Source organism: Physella acuta, unplaced genomic scaffold (assembly GCF_028476545.2).
Source record: "Physella acuta isolate Inbredline_101_S28 unplaced genomic scaffold, ASM2847654v3 ptg000453l, whole genome shotgun sequence".
Classification (NCBI taxonomy): Eukaryota; Metazoa; Mollusca; class Gastropoda; family Physidae; genus Physella; species Physella acuta.
Window position 1 is genome coordinate 96,293 of NW_026731972.1, and position 17,063 is coordinate 113,355.

The following is a 17,063-nucleotide window of genomic DNA, read 5'->3' on the forward strand; positions in this document are numbered from 1 at the left end:
CCGAACTTTGTTTTCATCAAATTACAATTACTGGGTTATGTCCCTTTTTTGGTACAAATCAATAGAAGTCTAAAATGATCAATAAAATTTTTCCATGGATCAATTTAGTAATAATAATAATTGAATATTGTACTGTCATCGGAAACAAAGCTTCCCTGAAAATTTCAGCGCGCTAGGTAACTGGGAAGTTCCCGAAATTTCGATCGCAAGATTTGATTGGAAAACCAGACGCGAAAGCAAGTTAAAGAAAACGTGGGAAAAAACTAAAATGACATTTCTTTATCATAAAGGTTTATTTTGTTTATATATTTTACAGGTAAAATTAAAATTCTCATCCAATAAATTGTTACAAAATTTGTAACTCAACAAAAACAATCTGCAGTTGGTACGATAAACAAATAGCTTTGCACCACTATTAAAAGCTTTTGGACTTATTTTTGCTGAACTCATTTTTACAAACATGCTGCAGTACTGTTTGTCAACTGATATTTAATTTAAGTGACATTTTTAGATAATAAATAAAAATCTAAAGGGGTAAGGTACATTAAAAAAAACTATCAATTCGTATCAACTTGAGTACATTATACCAATATAAACTTAGTATAGAATGAGCATTGCCAGATTGGTAGCTGCTCCAAAATCAATCAACCATTAAATGAATAGAAAAAAATATATATAAAATAAACCACAAAATACATTGTCAAATAGTATAACTATTACCAGTAAAAGACATGAACTATACTTAAGGGGAAATTTGAAAACTAACAGTACACTCAAGCCTACTGTCTGACACGTGCAAAGGTCATGCTGTATTTTACCATCAGAACAGCCAGGTGCATGCAATTTAAGTTCATATTGATACTGGTCCAGAGTATAATATAAAAAAGATAAATAGTATTAAAAAGCATTAAATAAACATTTAAAAATTTTTTTTGGCAAGTATATTTTAATTTTCAGTCATTTACAGCATAACTGACTAGAAAAATGCTAATGTCAGGCAGATAAAAAAAGGATGAAGATTTAAGTAAGTCTTGCACACATGCCTTTAGTGGATATAATTTATAAATAGTGTTTAAGGGGCATGTTCAGTCACCATATGATCTCAAGCTAGGTGACTTTTTGAGTTGGCAAGCACATAACCTACCACAAGACAGTCATTATAGGTAACTAAAGTGGTGTACATAACAGTAACTTGGCATGAGAGGTTGGGTTGGTAAAAATTGTAACCTAACCCTTTTGGCAATCATATGGGATTCTATGTTTAGCAAGAATTGATTTATCCAATCATTAAATTCACCATGACAGTGTATAAATATGGAACTTTTTTTTATTACAAAAAATTTGCCAAGCTAAGGTGGATATAGTACAGAGGCCTCTAAAACAAGGCATGCTCTCTGTATAACAGCAACATAAACCCAAAAACATATAGATCTATCTAGATTGGCTTAATCAAACATAACTGATACATGATTATTAAAAGTTATTATTTGTTATTAACTTCAGTAAAGTTTCTGAAGTGGAACACCTTCAATACAAACAATCATGACAGGGATATTTGATTATTTTGTACAAAAACATGATGCTGGTATGTAGTGTATAATAATAATTAACTTCACATATCTAGGTTTTTATTATAATTATGCAAGGTTTTTTCCAATAATCTTACATACATTACTAAGTATTTTTTATGCCTAGAGCATGAAGTTTATAGTCTAGATTGTTATCTTAATTGGTTGTAATGGGGTGTTCTGAATCACCCTTCAAAACATGTCTGCTTACCTTCACAAGGAATACAGATACTAATCAAATTATGGGTCTTCCTTAATGGTTTCTACACATTCTAAATAGAAGAGTAGGTTTAATCTATAACCCATTTTTAAAATGCATTTTCAGCTTTTGAAAATAAATTATCACAAATGACAAAAAGGAATTCAGAATGCTATGGAAAACTAAAATAAAAATTAATTTTAAGAAAAAAAAAAGGGAAAGGAATATGGGTTTCCATAGACTGCCCTTCTCAGCCAGCTTAATTAAAGGGTAAAAGACCCATTATAGGAAATATAAACTGAAAAGAACTAAATAACTCACACAATAGCTTCTGGAATTGGCGCACCATGAGTTTGAAAAACCCATTATAAGCAAAGGAAGGTGCTAAAAAAAAATCTTTAAAAAACCCACACCTACAAGTGAAATGAAAACATCATGGAACAGATAGCCTTATGGGTTCTTTGAAAGTAAACCAATGTCTCTAAAAAAAAGTCCTTAGTTATGTCCAATTGATAGTTCTGGCGTGAGCAAGTGCTTCTGGCCAATGCATGCAACCACTACTGATTTACGCTAACAAAAAAGTTTGCTGGTTGATGGACACATGATCACACATCTCTATTGGCCAACAGACTCACAAGGGAAAAGAACAAAAAGAAAAACAAATTGATAAAAGTACATTAAAAGATGGTGAGAAACAGAAAAAGAAAGAAGAAATTGAAAAGAAAAGAGACTCAAACCAAAAAGGGTTCAAAACAAAAAAGTCGAAACAAAATATATATCTACTAGAAAGGTAAATGATTAATTTGTATACTATATACCTTTAAAACAAGGTATAATATCAACGGGGGAACAGATCTAATAAATAATGAAATAAATTCCAACTTCCAGATATAACAAAATAACAGCAGTACAATGCATGTAGTTAAGTTCCAACTTGAAAGCTGCAAAGAAAAGAAAAACATGTTAATTTTATGAAACAAATAGAACTGAAATTATATTAAAATAAAAACTAAATATTTTCTACTTGCATTTTGTGTTGAGGTATAGTTAGGCTGTCAAAACTGATGCGGTTTTTGAATTTTTACATCCATAAATGCAGAACAAATAAAACTGTATCAGGCCCAGGATTATTCCAAAAGCATTGGGAATCTGAAAAATAAATTTATAAATCTGTGCTTACATTTTTGTTTCACTATACTGAAAAAATAATACAAAAATAAAAGCAGTATATAAAGAAGTAAATAAACCTATAATTATAATATTGTAATTACTATTATTTGTGAGAAATGAACATTGCGTTAAAAATGATGCCAACGGAGTGAGTTAAGATGAGTAAAAATATGTGCTGCTTAGAGTAAAATATTTCGGTAATAAAACTTACTATCACAACATTGTCATTGATTGCTACACCATATAATGTCCACTGAAGTCCACATAAAAAATTTATAAAACACAAGTAAAAGGACATGGATTCTGTAGATTTATGTTCTATGACCTTGGACTAAATAAAGAAAGAAATAAAACATTTTCAACAAAGTTACAATTGTTAATATATGTCAAAGTAATGACAAAAAAGTATAATGAACACATCTTTACCAGAGTAGCCAGTGGTGAAGCATAACATAAAATGCTAATTCCTGAACAGATCAATCCCAGGTTTCTAAGAGCAACATCTCCATCTCTCTCAAAGTACTGGATATAAATGAGTGGTGTAAACAAAATTACCGTGCCAAGCAGAAGAATACAATGGACCTGATGCTGAGGAAATAAAAAAATTAAATGAATCAGCTTGTAATTTTTGATATGTTGAAAAAGTTCTTGCTATATTTTCTTTAAATTTATGGGATTATAATTAGGCAATAATATTAAAATTCAATTTAAAATAGTAAAGATATATAATGAGCACCTTTTTCTTTGAATATATGTAGTAGACACAAATATACAAGAACTGTAGCAATGACCCTAACCCACTGGTAAGGGTGACACTTGTAATATTTGACATCAGGCCATACTTTAACCACAAACAAGCACTGTATAAATAAATATAAAAACAAGTGATTTTTTTATGCACTTAACACATCACGCAAGTCTATTAAGTGAGATTAAAATTTTTGTTTGTATTCGTAGTTAGTCTGATTTAGTCAAACCAAGCTAATTTTAAGTTACCAGTAAGCAGAGAAAGTTGATAATTTTACTCAGTCAGGAGTCCAACTGACAAAAAAAAAGATTTAATAGTTTTTTAAGAACATAAAACCATAAAATGCAGCAAAGCACAATACTGTACCTTATAAAATAAGCCACAAATGGAACTGGTGACATTTCACCTGTACTCCCATTTCGGACTATATGGAAACAAATCTCTCTAAATTGAAATAAACAGGAAAATTAATTTAAAATAAAATTTGAATGCAAATACTAGAACATTTATGATTTAATTAAAAGCCTTTATTAATGCTAACTATAAAGATAAATCTAAACAAAGAGTCTAAGGTTAAAGTATTGTTAATAATATTTGCTGCACAAAACGAGTGATCTAAAAGGACAAGTATCAAAGAAAAATGTAGATAGATTAACCTCAAAGAAATCATGTTCAACCAATCTTTAGAAAGAAATTGTTTCAAAAACCAAAATTAGCAATTGTTGGTGTAAAAAAACATTTAAAAAGCATGACACCATATATAGAAGATGACATAATGGCTATAAAATTTGTTAAAAAGCTTCAATTTGAAATAAAACCAATAAATTTAAAAAAACATACATGCCAATGAACTGACTACTGAAAGATGTAATTATTGCTATCACAGATAATGTTGCTGTCCAATCCATGTATACTTCTTAAAACATTGTATTAAGTCTTGTTTTCTTTGATGTTGAATTTGGCAAAATCAAGACTTTTGGCAATATCACAGGAAGGTGGATTTCCAGTTAAGGTAATCTATGATTCTGGGCTTTACATTCCTTCAGGCTTTATTAAATAAATAAAGCATATTAAAGTAATTTGAAAGTTTTAAAGCATAATTTTAAATTACTAGCCAAATGGACTCATAGAAAATGGGGAAGTTGTGCTGTTAGTAGTCAAGTTTGACTTAACCCGTACGAAGTTTCGTTAAAGACAAGTAGGGGCCAACTGGCTGAACAATGGAGTATCTGATTAGGATTTTTCTACTAGAACCAGGATTAGAATACTGATAATAGCCATATTAACAGAAAGTGATATTTCAACGCCAAGGGTAGACAAAGGTACAGAAAATAGTCCAAGTAAAGACAAGCAGTCAGACACCAAAGGGTTTCGAACCTACCATTCCACACGGCATCTATAATAGCCAAAAATATAGCCATTAAAAAGTTATGTCTTACAGGCATTTTAAAGTAGTAAACTTCAGGAAATTGAGTTAAGCTTTTGATTTGAGGTGACTGTTCAGTATAAACAAAACTACAGAGAAAAACTTGTAAAACAGTGTATTAAAATAAAAAAAAGCTGCACATTTTTCTGGCAAAAACTTGATGAGTATCCATTTCTTTATAGTCTTGCATTAAAATAGTAATGAGACTTAGTGACACTAGTAGTTTTCATTCATCCCAGTTAACACTCCTCCTCCAGCCCCATCCCAGGAGATGATGCCATATTTGGGTTAAGGGTCATGATGACTGATTACTATTTGATTCAGGCAGGAATTTGTAATTTAATATTTTCTGTTCATTCCTTGCAAATCTAAGAAGAAAAGAACTGTATTCAATATGCATTTTCAACTACAAAATTATGTATCCGCAGAGCGTTGTCAAGTAATTAACTAATACCAGCATTAAAACCCATTATGTGTGAGGTGCTGTTTAAATATCAGCACAGTGTATCACTTTGTGCTATCAGCTACTCCTTTGTATAATTTTTGTTTGATTAATACTAAAGTTATTTTAATGTAAATAATATTAGCACTACATTTCTTGGATTTTAGTTGATGGGGCCCGGTTTTGTCTTCTCAGATGCCCTGGAGTATTTTGGATGCTGACCTTGAGAGTACTTTGATCACCCCCCACAAGGGTAAAGTAGATTAACTCTTGGTGACCATCCAGGTGTCAGCTGCATGCCTGGACGCCATTGCTTAATCAAATGCAGGGATGCTGCCCCTGGTTCGGTTTAGTGTAGTAGTTCTTTGTAGCAAATGTAGGTATCATGGTGCTTAGGGGTCATCCATAAATGACGTCATGCTTTTTTTGACGATTTTTACTTCCCCTCCCCTCCATCACACGTTGTCACAAAAAGCCAGACCCCCCCCCCTAAAATGACGTCACACCTCAGTCTACAACCCCCCTCAAAATTGCAGTTGAATTTTTTTTAAACATCGATATTTTTCTAAATCTTGTCTGAACTCTGTCAAAGTAGAGTATTTTAATTAATTCCTATTACAATTTATTATAACAGTTTTTCTAAAACGCGAAATAACGTCTAAAATTCGTTTTCTAACATTGCTTTTTTATAATGCAAAAGTGTGATGTCGCACCATCTGAACCCCCCACCCCTCCTCCTCATCACACAGTCACAAAATTATGGACCATTGGCACAATACTTAAACTTACTAAGACATTTTTTTTTTTTAGTTTAGTTAAGTTTGCTATAGGGGCTATTATTAATATTATTATTTAATAAATTATTATTTTATTAGTTAGTCTTATACTATAGACTTTTAGTCACTTTTTAAAAATTACTGCTTAGCTGGGGCACAAGACTACCTATTAGATCTAGTGAAGTCAAGTACAAATCAAACTGGTGACTCCTATCTAGAACTTATAATATTATTATACTTATTACCTAAACTTAAATAATAAAAATATTAACTAATAACTTAAGGCAAGGCAAAATATTGAAAATAAATTCTAGAGTCTAGATTCTAGTAGGCCTAACTACTAACTATTATTACTTATAAGTTATTAGTAATCGTACTAATATCTGAGCCCATGTAGTTAATTGTAGTTTGTTTGCAGAAGGTAGATGGAGTGGGGAAGTGTGAACTTGGGTTGGCCCTGGTAAATCTAGATCAGATTGATTTCTGATGTGGGCCTGGCCTAGAATTACTTCTTAGAGTTTAGTAAAGGAAGGCTAATTTGTAATTTAAAAAAAAAATCAGAATTTTTTTTTTTAATAGGCAAAACTCATTTAGTTAAAACAAACAAGCAAGCGACCACATTTTTTAAGAGTCCATAGGCGGGAAATAGTATAAAAAACCCATACTATTTATTTATCAAATATAATTAGATTAGATAGGCTTAACTTTTTATTAAATTAAACGCAATAAAACGCCCCACACTAAAAATCTGTTTACTTGTTCACAAACTTGTCAACCTAATGTAAAGTATTCAACGTTGGTAAAGTTTCTAGCAGTACTAAAATTGGCAGAGAGTGAGAAATAATAAATAAAAAAATCAAATAAAACTTGCGTTAGGCCAAAATAACTTACATTGGATATTAATATTTAATAAGTTTTTAAAAATGTGTTATAAACTATCGAAATCATACAACTAAAATTTCATTTTTCTTTCTTTTATTGTAAAAACAATAATATTTAGAGCTTGCATAAATAGTTATTTTAACACAAAACAAAACAATATATTTAAAATTCCAATGCATTTATAAATCGAATATTGATCTGGCAGCGTTTATAAAGTGAAAGTAGTCGCATGGCAAGTAAATCTATTTTTTTTGGTTGTTTATAATTTATAACTTTAACTTTGTAATAAAACATTCGTTGAATCATTAAGCAAACACTTCTTCGGGTTTTTCTTATTAAGTTCTTATTTTAAGACTTAAGTAATCTATCTTAAGTTCTTGATTTATAAAATAACTACTTTCAACTTAACAATTTGAAAGTTTATTAGTTTAAAATAAGTTTAGCCTTAGCAGGGGGAGGGGAGGCTAAAATAATAATTAAAAATTAGTAGGCCTATATAGTAATTAAACTTTTACTGTTTAATTTTAATAGTAATACATCTAGTAATAGCTAAAAATGTGTAAGAAATGTTTGAGATACCATGCTTCTGCTTATTATACTTAATTATACATAATACTATGATAATACTAGGCCTATTACTTAGTACGAGCCGACCCGCGGCGTATCATACGCCGCTATTTAGTTGATTTATTTTCTACTTTTCAGTAATTCATAATTTGTGAATTCGACAGTACCAATGCTGCCACTGAAAATATTTGCTACTTTAAAACACTAACCCCCTTCTTTCCCCTAACCCCGACCCTACACCCCCCCCCCCCGTGAAAGCAGCCTCCTCTTAGTTACCTCCTTTAAGTTTAAAGTCGGTTCAAACTAAATTATCTGCCCCTAATAGCCGTCACTAAACCTGGCTGTACGGTTTGTAAACATTAACGTGACCACAGCTCAGCAGACCATGTGGGGGTGGGTAGGTTGGTAGTGATAGTGATACTGATAGAGAGAAAGAGAGGGGACTGTAAGGAGGCACTTGCAGCTTGTTTTCTAATGGCTCGCAGAGGAGAATTATATATATAGATATTAGATTTTAGATCTAGGCTACTTCTATTAAAAAAAAAACAAGTTAGTTTTATTTTCTTATTTTAAGTGCACTGAAAAAAAAAGATTAGGGCAGAGATTATTCCTACAACTAGTGCTTTTTTTCTAAAACAATAGGTGCCAGTCCTCAGTGATGGATCACCTAACTTTTAACGACTAGTTCCCATCTTGATGCAAGCTAAATCACAACTTCAAAGATACTAAATTCACTTTTAACAAATTAATAATATAATAAATTAATAATAGGCCTACACATTAAAATACAAGAAAAGTAATAATTTTTCTCCCACATTGAAAAAAGGTGCAGGTACACCGTACCGGTGCTTACTGTCACAAAAAAAGCACTGCATACTCCTATTTTTATTAAAATTTGTAATTAAGTAGGCTAATTACTTGTAGCCCTACTAATTACTATAGTAATTAGGGCCTATTTAAAAATACCTATTTATTAACAAAAATTGATATTATTAGGCCTATAAGATGTGTTGCCAGCAGTGATCTTAGCACCTGCTGTCCATCTATTGGGTATCCTGCACAGGAGTACTTAATTCAACAGGACCAGGGACATCCTTCGGTGGTCGTGTGACTGGTGTGCCTGGGGCTCCCCATGAACACAATATCACCTACATTCATTTAAATGAGCATCATACATTATGAATTTGGAGGGATATTGACTAAATAAATATTTGGTGTCCTCCAGTACCCCATTGTTCATGTAGCCCTTATTGCCCCTGGCTCCCAGTGAGCACTGTGGCACCTGCATTTTTTTAATGATCGCTATACATGTGAGATACAATGGGCTACTAAAATTGATGAGTAAATCAAGTAAATGTTGTACTCCATTGAACATCCTGCGCATGGGGTCAGGGGTACTACCACCTCTGGCAGTCAGGTGACCTGACTCCACATGCTCCCCTATGAGCACTATATTTGTTTTAAAGAGCACCTAATACTAGAGACACAGCGACCACTACATTCGATGACTTAACCGAACCAGAGGCTGCACCTGGTAGCTCACCTGAGTGCCTAGCGACTCCCCTGAATCTGGGTGGTTGCAAAGGGATGTTCTACCTCATTAATATGGAGGATGACTTAACGTACACTCATACAGCATGCCCTGCGGGCACATGACATATTGACTTCTTAATAATATTATACCAATCTGGTCAAGACCATAACAAATTTTATAGATGCATTGCATCAAAATAAAAACAATTCTCTCTTAAAGGCAATATTGTTTTCATGTAAAATTTGGTACTGTTTATTAAGGGTTATAAACAAATTTAGTTTGTACCCATTTTCTTAAAATCATGAGTTTTTAATATAGCATCATTAAAAAGTCTTTGGAACTTTTTAAATAATCTACATGAGGTACCTAGTTATAGTATAATTTTGAAAAGTTTGGCCTCACTTTCATTTTCAGTTATTCACTTCTAAAAATGGCAAAATCAAAGAAAAATAGACAGAAAGACTTTCAAAAAGTAAAGCTTAAAGTTGGGAAAAAATTACCCAAAGGTGACAATGTTACAAATTTGAGCTTCAAAACAAGGCAGATAAAATTGACCCAAAGAATCAAGGTTGATGACGGCCAGAAACCTGTGACAAGGAACAAACTCAGTTTACAGGTATAACATTTTAATATTAAAATAGAGTTTTATCATTTTTCAATGCATTAGCAGCAGCATCTAAAATCTCTTTATTTTTCCAATTAATTCATTTTATTTCTAAAAGGATTTATTACGTCAGTGTGACCACCACAGCAGCACTGCACGTGTAAATGCTGTGTGTGGATTAAAAGAGATGTGGACAACTCATTATAATGAACTGATGGTTTGCACTAATGTCCATGGGTATGGTGTCATTCTCAAGAAACTGGCTAACATGCTTATTGATAATGAAGCAGTTGTCAGGCACTCTGTTATTAATTTATTTAAGGTAAACTATTTTACATATTGATGCAACTATATTATACTGAAAAATAATCTTTGTCTATTGTATTTTCAATATTAAATATTTAGTTACTACATTCTATTCCCTCAATAATTTGACCAGCTAAAATAGACTAATAAAATTCTTTAAATTTGTTTATTTTTATCAGATGATGCTACAAAAGCTGTCAGCAAATAGAAATGATACTGGATGTAGTGTCTTAGGGGGCAACTTGTTCACACACATTCATGCTTACATGTGTTGTGCTATGAACCATGTACACGAAGACATTAAGTTGGATGCCTTGCTTCTTTTTGACTGCCTGTTAGAAACCTTTCCTACCTTGATGATACAGCAGACAGGTGATTTGTTGAAAAATCTTGTTGGTCTGATCTCTGCACCATCTTACCTGGGAAGCAAAGGTGATTCAACCACACAAAAGCTAAGCCTTAACCCAGACAGCAAACTTCCAGCCATGAAGTTTAGAACACGTGTGCTACTAAGGATGAAACGAATCTTTCAGGTTTGTGAAACCTAATTTGCTGTGTCTGTCAAAAAGTATGTTTCTATATTAGGAGTCATTCATTTATTACACACACACAGAAAGGTTGTCCAAAAATGTCTGCTTTAGTGGATGTGTGTGGTAGAATAACGTCCACACAATTTAACATCAAAATACTTACATGATTCTGTCATTCAACCAAGAATATTTAAACAGTCTACACTAGCTATTCATTTTAACAGCACTACTGCTTTCATTTAGAAAACCCCAACTCAGTGGATACTCATGTTATCAAATCACCACTCTGGTTACATCAGTTACACAGTGACTAAAAACATTGCAGTGGAATAGACATGGGTGCCAAACCAGATATTGATATATAAAAACAGTCATGGTATAAAAGCCAAGCTCTCAAATTCTGACTTTTGCTTAACCCTGAAAGCGCGCCAAGCCACGATCGTGGCTTGGCTGTTACATAACTTACAACGCGTAAGTCCACGTGGCGCGCGCTTTAAGGGTTAATTGTTGTTACTGTACACTTTTGGACTTACTTTTGAATGACTATAACTGAGTTGCTTGTTGAATACCTTTCCAACATTATTATTTTGTCGCAGGTTACCATGATTTTTCAATGAAACAACCTTAATAGTATCAATGTTGTATCACATTGTTTGCAGGAAGCTCTCAATGATAACACTAAGCAAACACTGGAGTCGGGATCTGCAGATAAAACTTTCAAGCAAGGAACCTGGAGTTTGTTTAGTGATAATCCTAACTCAAAAAATGATACTTCATTAACAACAGCCCAAGCTGCCAACAAATTTAGTCTGCTCTTTTTTGGTGGCAGGTATGACATGTTCAATACTGTTTTTTTTTATTTCCATAATGTACCAGTCTATAGGGCATATAAAGAAGAGTTCAAATGTTATGTGAGCATGGCATATCAAGTGACTGTGTGGTCAGTACTATGCCTGTATTTCCATAATTGTTTTTGATATGTTAACAAACTAGACATGCAAAATTAGAATCTGCTTGGCTCAGTATGAATATAAAAAAGTGATAAAAATGATAAAAAAATCAAGATGAGATTTAAAATTATACCTCAAAAAATATCTCTAAATATTTCTGTTCTTTGCTGAGCTGAAAACATAATGAAAGTTTTATATAGTTAATCACAAATTTGTCTGGAGTATGGTAGCATATCGATTGTGGCTGTATCATCTTTAGGTTTTTCCCTACAATTGTTTTATAATTTTGTTTTATTTCTACTAGCCTTGAGTTGGATGACTACATCACAAAGCCATCAAGCCTGAAGGCATTTTTAAACTTGTCAATTCCTGTCTTACTACAATGCTGGAAGGAAGCTCGAGCTAGCATTGATGAACATACATCTTCTGGTTTGTTTTTTCCTTTGTAGCTATGTGTGTTGCTAACAGCATAATATTACTATATAATTACTTCTGTATTACATAATAATACTTTTGAAAAGTACTTGTATTTTTATAATTTTGAGTAGAGTTAGTTTTCCTAAATTTTGGACATTTTTCATGTTAATAAGCAATATCAGGTGCTTGTTTTACTTATTTGAATATTATTTTAATCTTTTTGGACTTCAATTATGTGTTGAACTTTTCACACTCTTTCTAATCTGCATATCCCCAGTTGGAAACTGCTGGCATAGGTTATACATAAATAGATGTTCATTAATGATTCAATAGTATTTCACCAGCCCAAGGTAGACTGAATGTGCAACATTTTTTAAAAATAATTTTTCTACAAGTTTTATTTTTTCCCCTCAGATAACTTGGTATCAGCTGATTCCTTAGAAGTTATGTCTCTGGTTATGTGCGTCATACAACACATGTTTGTTTTATGCTTATCTAGTCAAAGGAGAAATGTGAACTCTCCCTCAGAATTTTTCCCAACTGTAAGTTTATATTTTCTTTACAAAATATTGGTAGTGTATAAAATGTATAATAATTCTTTTTTTAAACTTTAGGTTGTAATCATTTTTGCCAGTAAATGTATAGTTAATTAAGTATGTTTTAAAATGAATCAGGTTGATCCAGAGCTGCTAGTAAAAAATTACCTGACAGATTTTGAAAAGCTTTTCATGAACAAATTTCCTTACTCTGTACAAGTTCTTCCTGTTGTTGGTAAAAAGAGAAAAAGAAGCAAAAGCAATCAAACTGTGCAGAGTGACCCAAGTCAAGTTAGTTGTTTTTTTCTTCAACCTAAGACTTATTTCTGTTTTGGTACTCTAATTTATTTCTTGTTTTAGCGATCAAACAAGCTAGTATTTACTTGATAAGGTAGTGAATTTTGACAAAATGATTAATAATTTATATTTATCAACAGTCTTCGCTTTTGGCTTTAAATTTGGCTGTTTGCGACATCATGGCCAGCTTTTGTGCAGACCGAAAGTTAAAGCCTAAAATTGAATGGATGAAAAAAGTTAAAGATTATATTGTAAACTTCTTTAGAAGGTCGCCAGGTGTGGAACAGAGCAAGATCTTAATCCGGATATTAAAAAATGTTTTTTCTAATTCTCATGTTGTTGGTACGTTGCTGAGTTTTTAAATTTAAAAAACAAATTTTCTTTTTAAAATTTTATGTCAAGTTCATTTTATGTTGGTGTAAAGAAAATATATAAAAATGTACTTTGGTTGGATAACCTTCTAATTAAGTTTTAGTAATTAATTTCATGTAGTAATTAGCTAATGTAACAAGTGACCAATGTTAAGGTTTTACACCCAAGGCTCTTTTTAAATAATTGACAAAGCAATACATTTCTTTTTAGCTCACTTTGTTCAAGCTTTAAAATCAGCAATGAAACACTACAAGTCACTGACAACAAAAGTACCCCAGAAGTATTTGTTCTTTAAATTGTTTTCTCATATTGGACAGCATTGGGATGGTTGGGAGACAGAAACTCAAGGACCTCAGTAAGTTTCTTCCTTAAACAAGATTAATATATTCCCTTAAGTTTATTTAAAAAGTTAATAATTTAAAAATTTGTTTTTATGGTAGATAATTGTTTGAATTCTGTTCAAAATCTTAGTCAACTTACATAATGCCATCAGAAATAATATTTTAAAAAAATGGACTAAAAGAAAAAACCAGATAGAAAAAAATTACTCCATTTTAGCAGATAGATTACCATATACACATAGAGAGATTTGTAAACCAAGATTATGGAGAAAATATTTTAAAACTGCCTTTATCTGTAGTACTAGTAGAGTTAATGGAATGAATAAATAGAAAATTTTGTTAGAATGAAAATTTTTTTTTGTTTTAGTAAAATTTTGATTTTCTTGTTTTGAAGAGACTTTTTTAGTATTATAACTTTCTAGTCAAAATAAAAAAAAACATTCTTGGGTGTAGTGTAATATATAACTCATATTTGACTTACATGTTATTTTAGACCAAGGTGTAGATATGAACACAATGCAGATCTGTGCAACCTTGTGAAAGAGTTTTACCAAAGTTTACCTGAACTTCTACTACATGTAAAGCAATTAGAAGACAACAAGGTTTGGCTGATGGAGATATTGACACTACTGAGACATGGAAATGGACTGAAAATCCGAAGGTTATATGGTGATACATTTCATGAGAAACTTTCAGAAATTTTAGGTAAATTTGCATTCTTTTTTTTTAAATCTGCTTTATCTGTCATGTCCGTGACTTTATTATGCAGGTGCTATTTTCTTCAATGGTTATCCTTTCACTGTGCTATGTGTAGTAGAGTACACTGATATGACACACAGAGTGTATTATGTTTATTTCAAGGACCATCTTAGTTACTAATAAAATATTTAAACAGTTTCATTTTGAATAAATGTTTTAATTGTTTCACTTCTCTAGATCCCCAGAGTGGTATAATGTGTACCAATGATGAAGAGATTCAACAACAAATGTGTTTTCTGCTGTCCTTTAGTGCACCCCTAACAAGGGAACTCCTGGTGCAGATGTTGTGTTTAATCAGACGGCCTCAAGAGAAACCTGTGTTACCTCATCGCAAGTCCTGGAGTCTTGTCAGCCATTCTATTTATAACATCATACAAAACATGAAGTAAAGTTATCACACCTAACTTTAAGATTACTTTAAGTTTAAGGTTTATGTTCTGTCTAAGAGTTACAGAAACAATATAAAATCAGTTCAGTATTTAAAAATTATTTAAAACTTATTAAAAGACTATTCCTAGCAAATTGTTATTTATTTTATGTAGGAGTCTGTTTTCATTGATATTGATTTATCTATTTTCATATATCTTAAACGGATGTATTTACAGAAAGAACCTTCCGCTAAGTGACCAAGTTCTGTTCAACAAAATTACACCAGAGCAGCGAGTTGTTCTGTCAGACTATTTGAGGTTTTTGTTCTCTCTGCAAATAGGTGAGTTACCTCTAGACCACTCACTCTGTTACTAATGTAGTTCTGTCTGTCGTACTGTTTGAGGTTTATGTTTTCTTTGCAAATAGGTGAGTTACCTCTAGACCACTCACTCTGTCACTAATGTAGTTCTGTCTGTCGTACTGTTGGAGGTTTATGTTCTCTTTGTATTGCTAATGTTTATATTTGCTGTATAAACAAATAATTATAAACACCTGTCTCAGGATTCTGGAATGATTTAAAATCTAATACTGTTTTTAATAAGGATTCATTGCTGAAGAGCTAAACACAATATGCCCAGAAAGCAAAAAGCCCAGCAGTAAAGTATGGTACAGTGTGGACTACACAGTACAAGGGGATCAGTGGGAGAGACATGCGGACATAGCTAATGTAAAATCTTTGTTTTATAACATTTTATTTTTTTTTGTTCATTTATGTTAGTTTTAAGGTTGCTATAACTCATGCTTGTATTATAGTTTGGCCAATGTATGTCTCTACAGATTGTTGCTAAAGAACTTTCCACATTTTACATTCCTGCTGATACTTCCCATGGGTTTGACACCTTTTCCTTTATAGGAACCTTGGAACAACTTTGGAAAAAAATGCTTGTAAGTTGTCTGTTTTTGTTTTCATCTTTTTATTTTATAAAAATCCAACATTTCTTAAGAAAATGGAATGGTTTTTTAAAATGCCTTTTAAATATTAAAAATATTATTGTTAAAGAAAAGCAGAGAAAGAATCCACATCCTGTCAGCCTGCAGCCTGATTGTCTTTCTCCACCAAGCATCACTGGCTCACTGCGTGCTGAAACCTAGCCTGGAGTTCTACACTCAAGCCTCTGTTGTTGTGGCCTCTGTCTTGTCCAGTCTCTTTTCTCTGGACAAATCTAGTGAGCAAAGCCCCAGGGAAGAAGTGGTTTGGGGCTTGAAATCTGTTGTTACCAAGTGTTTGAATAATGATTCACCTCTGTTGAATTTGGTGCTGACACATCTGACTGAGAGGTCACAAGGTTAGTTAGACCTGGAGTTTTTTATGGTCGTTGTTTTTACTTTTACTTTAACCTTTGGTCATCTATTTGTTTTGTTTTGTTATTTAACATGTGTTATTTAAGTTATTTTATTGTGTTATTTTCAATTTTCTAAGATTGCTACAAGAGCATGTTGTATTATGCCTTTCTATGTTGGATTTTTTCAACAAGCATTTTTTAAATTGTTACACACCAGTTTTTTGTTAACTCATAACTGACAAAAAGCACCTCTTGACTGCAAACATTAATCTTTGTGTAGACTGGGACAAATTCCAGGGCTAATCTTGTATTCTTTTGTTAACACTTTAACACACTGCTCACATGATGTGTTACCAGCTGTACTGTATAGTTACATCCTTTATTGTGTAAAAAAAAATGTAGTATTTTTTGCAAAATTTGTTACTACTATTTTAGTAAACATTTGTTTCATATTTCAGGTTCTCATAGTGCAAAAGATTGGGAGAAGAAAGCTGCACAAACAGCCTATGATTTTTTGCTTTCTGATGAAGCCATTCATGAAAGGGTTAAAAGTAAAAATGATGGTGAAAATGAGATGGATACAAGCTAGCTGCACAAATCAGAGACTTCTAGTTATGAATGAAGTCTGTTCAAGTCTTGTTACATGAATGTAAATCAATGGTTGTACAGTTGAAACATAATAAACATATTGGCTCTATTACTTCTTGTCCTTGTTTATCATTTCAACTGTTACACATACTGTGTTGTTTTTAAAGAAATACACAGATGTGTTACATTATGTTGTTAGTTTACACTTTATGTTGGAGATTAAAATCTGGTTTAGGATTAGTAGTCTCCATAAGCCCTAGTTTTTGTTGTGCTTAGTCTGGTCTCACTAGTTGGTTGTGCTTAGTCTGGTCTCACTAGTTGGTTGTGCATAGTCTGGTC

The 17,063-nt window shown here is 32.2% G+C and overlaps 2 protein-coding genes across 6 annotated transcripts; one reads left to right on the forward strand and one right to left on the reverse strand.

Annotated features, from left to right (window-relative positions):
• Window positions 1-296: 296 nt before the first annotated feature.
• On the reverse strand, window positions 297-7,142 carry LOC131943355 (sugar transporter SWEET1). Of its 3 annotated transcripts, none has more exons than XM_059303433.1 (8): window positions 7,086-7,142; window positions 4,526-4,732; window positions 4,052-4,129; window positions 3,674-3,797; window positions 3,364-3,525; window positions 3,149-3,268; window positions 2,796-2,916; window positions 297-2,708 (listed from the first exon to the last, which is right to left on the reverse strand). In XM_059303433.1, the coding sequence occupies exons 2-7, from the start codon at window positions 4,591-4,593 to the stop codon at window positions 2,815-2,817; spliced, it is 654 nt and encodes a 217-aa protein (XP_059159416.1). In that variant the 5' UTR covers window positions 4,594-4,732; window positions 7,086-7,142; the 3' UTR covers window positions 297-2,708; window positions 2,796-2,814. The 3 variants fall into 3 exon arrangements, with proteins under 3 accessions (XP_059159416.1, XP_059159417.1, XP_059159415.1); XM_059303434.1 differs by having other exon boundaries at window positions 7,071-7,097; XM_059303432.1 differs by lacking the exon at window positions 7,086-7,142 and adding an exon at window positions 6,995-7,044.
• A 256-nt stretch (window positions 7,143-7,398) lies between these two features.
• Window positions 7,399-16,836, forward strand: LOC131943357 (testis-expressed protein 10 homolog). Of its 3 annotated transcripts, XM_059303438.1 has the most exons (18): window positions 7,399-7,443; window positions 9,727-9,928; window positions 10,035-10,238; window positions 10,402-10,755; window positions 11,412-11,581; window positions 12,007-12,131; window positions 12,534-12,661; window positions 12,794-12,946; window positions 13,093-13,294; window positions 13,535-13,679; window positions 14,159-14,370; window positions 14,602-14,809; window positions 15,030-15,110; window positions 15,197-15,219; window positions 15,396-15,520; window positions 15,631-15,738; window positions 15,854-16,139; window positions 16,595-16,836. In XM_059303438.1, exons 2-18 carry the CDS (start codon window positions 9,743-9,745, stop codon window positions 16,723-16,725), a joined length of 2,841 nt encoding a protein of 946 aa, XP_059159421.1. In that variant the 5' UTR covers window positions 7,399-7,443; window positions 9,727-9,742; the 3' UTR covers window positions 16,726-16,836. The 3 variants fall into 3 exon arrangements, with proteins under 3 accessions (XP_059159421.1, XP_059159419.1, XP_059159420.1); XM_059303436.1 differs by lacking the exon at window positions 15,197-15,219 and having other exon boundaries at window positions 15,030-15,133; XM_059303437.1 differs by lacking the exon at window positions 15,197-15,219 and having other exon boundaries at window positions 7,421-7,447; window positions 15,030-15,133.
• The last annotated feature ends 227 nt before the right edge of the window (window positions 16,837-17,063 follow it).

What these genes read in the sequence shown, in the direction of transcription:
- LOC131943357 (XM_059303436.1), top strand. Translation starts at nt 9,743, where the DNA reads ATGGCAAAATCAAAGAAAAATAGACAGAAAGACTTTCAAAAAGTAAAG. An exon ending in CTGCTCTTTTTTGGTGGCAG is followed by an intron (nt 11,582 to 12,006) that starts GTATGACATGTT and finishes TATTTCTACTAG; the next exon opens with CCTTGAGTTGGATGACTACA. An exon ending in ACAGAAACTCAAGGACCTCA is followed by an intron (nt 13,680 to 14,158) that starts GTAAGTTTCTTC and finishes ATGTTATTTTAG; the next exon opens with ACCAAGGTGTAGATATGAAC.
- LOC131943355 (XM_059303433.1), bottom strand. Translation starts at nt 4,593, where the DNA reads ATGGATTGGACAGCAACATTATCTGTGATAGCAATAATTACATCTTTC. An exon ending in ACATATATTCAAAGAAAAAG is followed by an intron (nt 3,526 to 3,673) that starts GTGCTCATTATA and finishes TTATTTCCTCAG; the next exon opens with CATCAGGTCCATTGTATTCT. An exon ending in TCAATGACAATGTTGTGATA is followed by an intron (nt 2,917 to 3,148) that starts GTAAGTTTTATT and finishes TTTATTTTTCAG; the next exon opens with ATTCCCAATGCTTTTGGAAT.